At 38.0% G+C, this 7712-nt stretch overlaps 1 protein-coding gene across 1 annotated transcript in view; it reads left to right on the forward strand.

The window, feature by feature from the left end:
• Positions 1-7712, forward strand: part of ITSN2 (intersectin 2) — a 54946-nt gene that overhangs the window by 25339 nt on the left and 21895 nt on the right. The window contains exons 21-28 of the mRNA XM_009885339.1: positions 1136-1311; positions 1604-1748; positions 2236-2441; positions 3251-3315; positions 4237-4403; positions 4713-4758; positions 4961-5082; positions 6820-6916. Coding sequence (XP_009883641.1) covers positions 1136-1311; positions 1604-1748; positions 2236-2441; positions 3251-3315; positions 4237-4403; positions 4713-4758; positions 4961-5082; positions 6820-6916 — 1024 coding nt within the window. The remainder of the gene's footprint in view (positions 1-1135; positions 1312-1603; positions 1749-2235; positions 2442-3250; positions 3316-4236; positions 4404-4712; positions 4759-4960; positions 5083-6819; positions 6917-7712) is intronic.

Below are 7712 nucleotides of genomic sequence, written 5' to 3' on the forward strand. Positions count from 1 at the left end.
CAGCCTGTTCCAATGTTTAATAACCCTTTCAGTGAAAAGAATTTTCCTAATGTCTAATCTAAACCTCTGACATAACTTGAACCCATTTCCTCTTGTCCTATCACTTGTCACCAGGGAGAAGACGTCAGTCCCACCTCTCTACAACCTCCTTTCAGGTAGTTGTAGAGGGTGATAAGGTCTCCCCTCAGCCTCCTCTTCTCCAGGCTAAACAACCCCAGTTCCCTCAGTCGTTCCTCACAAGACTTGTCCTCCAGACCCCTCACCAGCTTTGTAGCCCTTCTTTGGCCATGCTCCAACACCTCAATGTCCTTCTTGTAGTGAGGGGCCCAAAACTGAACACAGTACTTGAGGTGGGGCCTCAATAGTGCTGAGTACAGGCGGATGATCACTTCCCTATATATATTTTTTTCATGTATATATAAGATTAACTGTGTCATTTAACTACTGATAATTTATTTTAGAAATAGGCTAACAGCTGCCGTCTCCTCCTCCTCCTCCACTTATACCCCAAACCTCAACTAAGCTAACTAGCTGATAATATTTGATGAGCTGCTGATTTTTAGCTAATTTTGACTAATTTGCTAATTTGCAGCATAATGGAGCCTTCAATATTGGTATGAATGTTTAAGGATGCTCTATACTTAATCATATAGTAAATAACAGAATTTTTGGACGCAATTTGGATGCAGTCAAATGACACAGTTAATTATAGCTATATAAGCAGAACTGCAGCAGTTGTTTTCGTGCACTGCTAGGCTTGCCAGCCACTGCCTCTCGGTTGTGCATTTGGCAAAATATAATGTAGTGCACCGTAATTTTTGGCAAGCTGGAGTGGCTCCAGGTAGAGTACATGATCGACAGTGTGCATGTTTGGGGCCCATTTGAAGGAATATGATGTCTTTGAGGCCTGTCTCCACCTGTGTCTAAAACCAGTGCAATTGCATCATCACCCTGTTTCTTGAACAGAGCAAAACCAGCCCTTTTCTGAAAGGGAAAAGAATGAAAATGCTGATCCTTGTGTGAGTGCTGCTCATGCTGTTCAATTCAGAGTGCCAGCAGGTGCTGATGCACTAGATGCCCTGTTTGTTTCACGCTGCTAATTGTGTTTTCTTTGTATTTATCCTCCTGTCCATAGGTTGATGAAAAAACTGTAGGGGAGCCTGGTTGGCTTTATGGGAGTTTTCAAGGACATTTTGGTTGGTTTCCGTGCAATTATGTGGAAAAAATACCAGAAGGAGAAAAATCTTTGTCTCCGAAGAAGGCCTTACTTCCTCCTACAGTATCTTTATCTACTACCTCAGCTGCTTCAGAGTGAGTTTTTGTTATGTTTGTGTTAAAATTGCTTTTTCTAAATTTAGCTAACACATGATGTCCTGTATAGTTTCATTCGGTGTTTGTTTTTAAAATATAAATGCAGAAACCTTATTGGAGAAGCTACCTGAAAGTCTTAGCTTGGAAATTTTAAGTATTTGATAGTCTACTTTACATTGTATAGCATATCTGTTTGATATAAGTTTTAAAAAAAAAAAAAAAGTTCTTCTGCTTGAGGTACTTTTTGTATAAAAACTGTAATGTGGTAAATATGCCTGTATTCAATTTGCAGACCACTTTCACCAAGTAAATCTGCAGAAGAATCTGATTACCAAAACATACCTTTTTCTAACCTGAATGTTAATACAGCATGGCAACAGAAATCAGCTTTTACTCGTACCGTGTCCCCTGGATCTGTTTCACCCATTCACGGACAGGTATATTGTGTGAGAGTGGAGAACTTCACATATTTTAGATTCACGTTAATGAAACTGAATTAAAGAAAAAACAAACCAAAACACAACTTTTCTAATACTGTGTGCACTGAACAGGCTAGAGGATAAAGAAGCTAGTCTGAATGCTCCACTTGTGTGCATTGACATAATTCCATATGTTTCCAGGGACCACTGAGCAAGAAGACTCATGTATGTTTCATAATTTTAAAATCGTTTTCACCTGTAATTAGGCACATGAGATATTGCTAACAAATAAGAAACAGAGTTGAGAGATTGTTTCTCGATTAACAGCTTGTATACATCAATGTAAAATGTTGTTGACCGTACAACAAGTTATTCAGCCATCACTTAGGAATGAAGTTGCTTAAACTTCAATAAAAGATACATCAATGTTTGTTTGTTTGTGTTTAACACTTGCAGCAGTTTGGGGTAGTGTGGTCGATCATCATCTCCACTTCTGTCTTAACAGGGGCAGCCTGTTGAGAACTTAAAAGCACAAGCACTTTGCTCTTGGACTGCAAAAAAAGATAACCACTTGAATTTTTCAAAAAACGATATCATTACTGTCCTGGAGCAGCAGGAGAACTGGTGGTTTGGAGAGGTACATGGAGGAAGGGGTTGGTTTCCAAAATCGTATGTCAAGCTCTTACCAGGGAGCGAAATCAAGAAAGAGGAGTAAGTGCAACTTTTATTCTCGTTTTATTCAATAGTTGGCGAAAAGAGATGGTTTAGAGTGCAAAATTCTTGCAGTGCAGAACATAAATACCATTTACAATTTACACCATGCCATTTTAGGCTTTTATTATTTCATTTTGGCAAGCCAAGTAATGTTGGGCTCACTACTGTGTCTTCCAAGGCTGAGTGCTGTGAAAAATCAGTGGTGTTTGATTATTCATCAAGTGCCAGACTTTGTTTTGGTTCATTACCCAGTCAGCTCTCTTGCAGTGTAGTTGTGCTCTGCCTCTGAAGGTGCCAATTCCTGAGTGACCCACAAATAATTGTAAGCTTGTAAGGCACATCTTGCAGAAATAGTGTATTTTTCTTTACTTGATCATTATGTCTATTCTAATGCTGCAGGAAGCTGTTCAGGTAGTAATTCAAAGTCTGTTTACTTCTGGGATGGCTGCACCATTGTGTGTGAATTCTTCTTTTCATACATTATGATAAAAGTTCTTAGAAACTCTCTAGAATGAGAGAATTTAGACAAAATCTTTAATTTGTACTTCTTTTGGATAGCATAATTTGTGAATATATATTCTAATTTTTCATCACATTCCTTTTTTTTGAAGTGATGTGCTGTTGGAGGCCATTTGTATTTTAAATATCAGTAGTACCTGTCACTGTTTGACAGTTAGGGAAGTCTTTGCAGTTAATTCAGAGGCAATACCGACTTTGAGATAACCAAAATGAGCTTAGTCTCATCCCGATAGAGATTTGTTCTTGATCAGAGTTTTCGTTACACAAACCTTTTTCTCTCTCTGCAGACCAGAAGCTATTTATGCAGCTGTAAACAAAAAGCCTAATACACAGTCTTACACAGCAGGAGAGGGTAAGACAGCGTGAAATATGCTATTTGGTGATACAGTCTGTTTCTGCTTAATGGCATGTGAATAAGCTTAAATACACAAAGAGTTTCTGAGCAGGCCTTTTAATGCTTGTCCACAGTGCAAATGTTGAGCTACTGATGTGAGAATTCTAAAACAGGAACTTAAGTGAAGCTTATAACTAATTCAGGTTGAGCGTAGGTCTGGGTTTTGGCTTTGATTTTAAGACTTTAGCTCGAGCATTAATTTATTTCTGGAAATTTAAATATGTCTCATACCCGTAAGCCAAGTTCACTTCCTGCTGTTCTCTACTGTATAATGCTACAGTGTAGAGACATGAGAAGGGATTTTTAGTCCTCCTGAGTGTAGATCATTCTCTTTTAATCAGCGGGGAGTAGAGAAAACAAATATTACTGGAGAAAAAAATGTGGGAAGCGCTTTCTAAGCCTTTTAATCTAGTGTATCTCCATGCTTCCCCAGTTATATTTTAATTCCACTTGTGTTTTTTTTTATTTTTGCTGTGTTAGTCAGATAAGAATGGTTTTAATCAGATTTAGGTGTGGAATATAGGTGCTTGCTGTGAAACACAGGGTGGAATACTTAATGCAAGAGATGAGTTTTCAAGCTGTGGTCTACAGGCCTCTGCTGGTCTGCAGGATGATCACAGGGTAGTAAGTCTCGCTGTGCCAAATTCACCTATCTGTGCAAAGTTGTGTACCTGTGATTCAGAGTTGTAAGCATGAGGCGAGATGTGATTACAATCAAGCAAGTAGGTAGGTCGATTCAGAAACTTGTGAAGACGTGATCCATATTATGAACACACTGATGAACGCTGATATCAAAAATACCTTTACTTGCATCTGACATACTTTTTTTTATCCTTCTATCTGAAACTGTTGTCTCCTTTATATGCGCTGTTTGCACAGAGTATGTTGCACTCTATTCATACTCAAGCTCTGAGCCTGGTGACTTGACTTTCATGGAAGGCGAGGAAATCCTAGTGACCCAGAAGGAAGGGGAATGGTGGACCGGGAGCATTGATGGCAGAACTGGAATCTTCCCCTCCAATTACGTCAGACCAAAGGATCAAGAAGTGAGTTTGTATTCTGAGAATTAACGCACGATGCTTACTCTTAATTTTATTGTATTACTGGTATTGATATCCAGCTCTTAGCGATTTTAAGCAGAGGTTAATGTGCTTGACAGAAAAGAAAAGCCTAGGTAGCTTGAGTGCTAAATCAGTGCTGTAGCCACAGTGTCACGCTGTCCCTTTCCATGCAGGATTATTAAATATGAGGTCAAAATTAAAATCTCTGCGTGTTTTTCTGTCCACATCCTTAAAGTTGGTGTAAACTCTACTGTTTTTATTGCACATTAAAAGATGATTGTTGTGTCTTTGTAGGCTTCTAGTAATGCTGGCAAAACTGGAACAATAAATAAGAAACCTGGTAAGTGTGTGATAACTTTTTAACATTTAGGACTGTTTCTTAAGTGACTGTGAGCGTTTAGGTTCATAGCAGTGTTTTAATGGTGGCTAATGTGCTTAGCTGCAAGATACCTACCAGGATATTTCTGTGGATCTAGCTGTAATGAAAAAGTAACAAATGTAACGAAAAAATAACAACTGTAATGAATATATTATCTTTTCAGAAATTGCTCAGGTTACTACTGCCTATGCTGCATCAGGATCTGAACAGCTTAGTCTTGCTCCAGGACAGCTGATACTTATTCTGAAGAAAAACGCTAGTGGATGGTGGCAAGGAGAGTTGCAGGTAATTACTGAAGCAGAAATAATTGTAACTTCATGAATGGCAAGGAGGTGATCTTGTGTTTAATTCAAGAAAGCAACCAAGTATAGCATTCTAAAAGCTGGCTAGAGGGTTATTTTCATCTTGTATAAACCATATTTGGGGAAACCCAAGTTTTTAATTAAATCTTGAGTTGCTGGGGGTTTTTCTTTGGGTTTTGGTTTGGGATTTTTTTGGGGGTTGCAGAAAATAGTAAAACTGTCAGTGAACATGTGCGTGGGAGGGGGAAGAGGGATGTTGACAGTCAATAAATTAGTTAGGATTTAATTGGTAAAACATTAAATTGTAAAATTATTCTAATGAAAGAACAGGAATTCTTGGAAGTTGGAGTGGGAAGCTAGTTTATTGTGAAGGCTGCTGTTCCTACTTTTCTCCTTTCCCCACCTAGTGATGAATTTCTAGTCCCAAGGGTTGAGGGGATTGTTACATGATGTTCTTCTTAAATCACAGTTGATATTGTGACTTTTAGAGCCCCGTGGATCTTGTCCATAATAGCCTTCATCTTTGCAAACAATGCAAAAAGTTAAATCACGATCTTATAATGTCTCTTTGTTACCCTTTTCTTTAGCTGAATTTTAGCTGAATCTGAAGTGTTAGCCTGAATTTAAAAATGTTACTTCCAATACCAAATGCTATTTCCAATATTGGGATTGAACAGCACAATAGAAAGTTTTGTCCTCTTAATATCACTTAATTGGCTTTTCCTAAGGTGTTCTACAGCCTCACGCACTCTGTTTTGAGTGAATAGTCTTGTTAAGAACTATCTTCCCCCTCCAACAGCTAGAACAGAGCTGATCTAACTATTCAGCATCTGTTTTTAAAACCAGCCTGCTTTACAGATACTGGAGCAGAGATCACAGTGCACAAGTTGAGAAATTGCTGCGCTGAGTTTCTGTGAATTAACAGCAGTGGAAAATTTATTCATAGTATGTGCAAAAAAAAAAAAATACAGAAAGCAATGAATAGTTTGTATTTTAAGAAAAGTAGGCCCTGTGCTGGCTCAGGAATAATAATTACAAAAAAAAATAAGGTGGGGGAAGAGAAACTAAGATACATAATTGTCAGTTCTTGGTAGTTTGAATTTCTTCTTTTTTGTTGTAATAGAGCTCACTCTGCAGTTACTGCTTTCTAAAACCTATGCTCACTTTTACATCCTGGCTTTTTTGTGCACTCTGAAGTATATTTGTTTCTTCAGTGTGTGCAGACATCATCTTTATCTGTGGGACCCAAAAAGCAAAGACTAAAAAATGAGGAAATTCTTTTCAAACTCTCCCGCGCTGTACTAGGGAGGAAGTGATACCAAATACTTAGGTCAGGGTTTGCAGAAGTAGCTTGTGGTAATTGTTGCTTCTGTTCTGGGTATCTCATTAGAGACTCATATGATGCATAAGTGGAACATTCATAGAGCGAATCTTCTGCCCTATAATTAAATTGTACACTGAAATAATTTGCTGCACTTGAAAATTTTTGATGAATAAATTTGCTAGAAGATATTAGGGTGCAACTTTATTTATATTGGGTCATTTTGTCTTTTAGCCAGATTTTTTCCTTTTGAGATCTATTTAGTATTTGGTGGGTGTTTGGAAGCCTGACTTTTTGTCTTTTGTTGGCAAAACTGTGTAACATACTTGTTGGCATTTTTTCCAGTCCGTAGACTATTTGGTTTCTTAATTGTGTAATAAACATTTTAAACATTTACAGGCAAGAGGAAAAAAGAGACAGAAAGGATGGTTCCCTGCCAGCCATGTGAAATTACTGGGACCGAGCAGTGAAAGAACCACATCTGCTGCTCCCTCAGGTAAAAAAAAACAGACTTTATATTTCATTTAAAGTATTTTATGGAACTGCTTCAATTGTTCAGATACTAGCCTGAATTACATAACTAGCGTAATATTACGTTTAATGGTCGTATCTGATAGCGGTATCACTGTGGAAGGTAAAGTCCTAGTCAGAATCTGAGTTCAGCTCTTATCTCTCTTCAAGAAAGGTGAAATCTCACAACTTCTTAATCAAAGCAGTTCTTTGTAGGGTCCTTCCCTGGCATATACTATTCTCTATGTACCTTACAACAGAAAATCTCAGTCATACAAAGAAGTTCATATCCAGAAATCTGCAAGGATCAGCAGTCCATCTTCCATGGCAAGAGCTTTTTAATTTTGCTAAATGCACTGAAGAGCCACACTCTTCTCATTTGGAAACTCCATGTTTCTGAACTCCATGTTTCCAAATGTTAGCAAAAATCTTACAGAAAACTAACAATCATTGGCAAACACCTTGGAATTACGTGCACCGCTCCTTATAATGAGGGAGACTAAGCAGCAAATTTCCACTAGATTTTTCCATTTGAATGGCTGGGTACAAATGAGATTATTTCACAGAAAAGGAGGTTTTTTGGTTCTGCATGCTTAAATTGTGCTGTTCTCCACAGTTACAATTTGCTTGTACAACAGTTTCCTGGGTGTTACTGGACAAAACTTCCCTTTGACTAAACTAGCAGCTCCCAATTAGCTAATGCACATTTCCTTTGCCTTTGCCACGTTTTTCTCACAAGCGTCAGCTCTAAGATAAACAAACTCACTTTCTTTTCTGAGCCA

Source organism: Charadrius vociferus, unplaced genomic scaffold (assembly GCF_000708025.1).
Source record: "Charadrius vociferus isolate BGI_N301 unplaced genomic scaffold, ASM70802v2 scaffold173, whole genome shotgun sequence".
NCBI classification, from domain to species: domain Eukaryota; kingdom Metazoa; phylum Chordata; class Aves; order Charadriiformes; family Charadriidae; genus Charadrius; species Charadrius vociferus.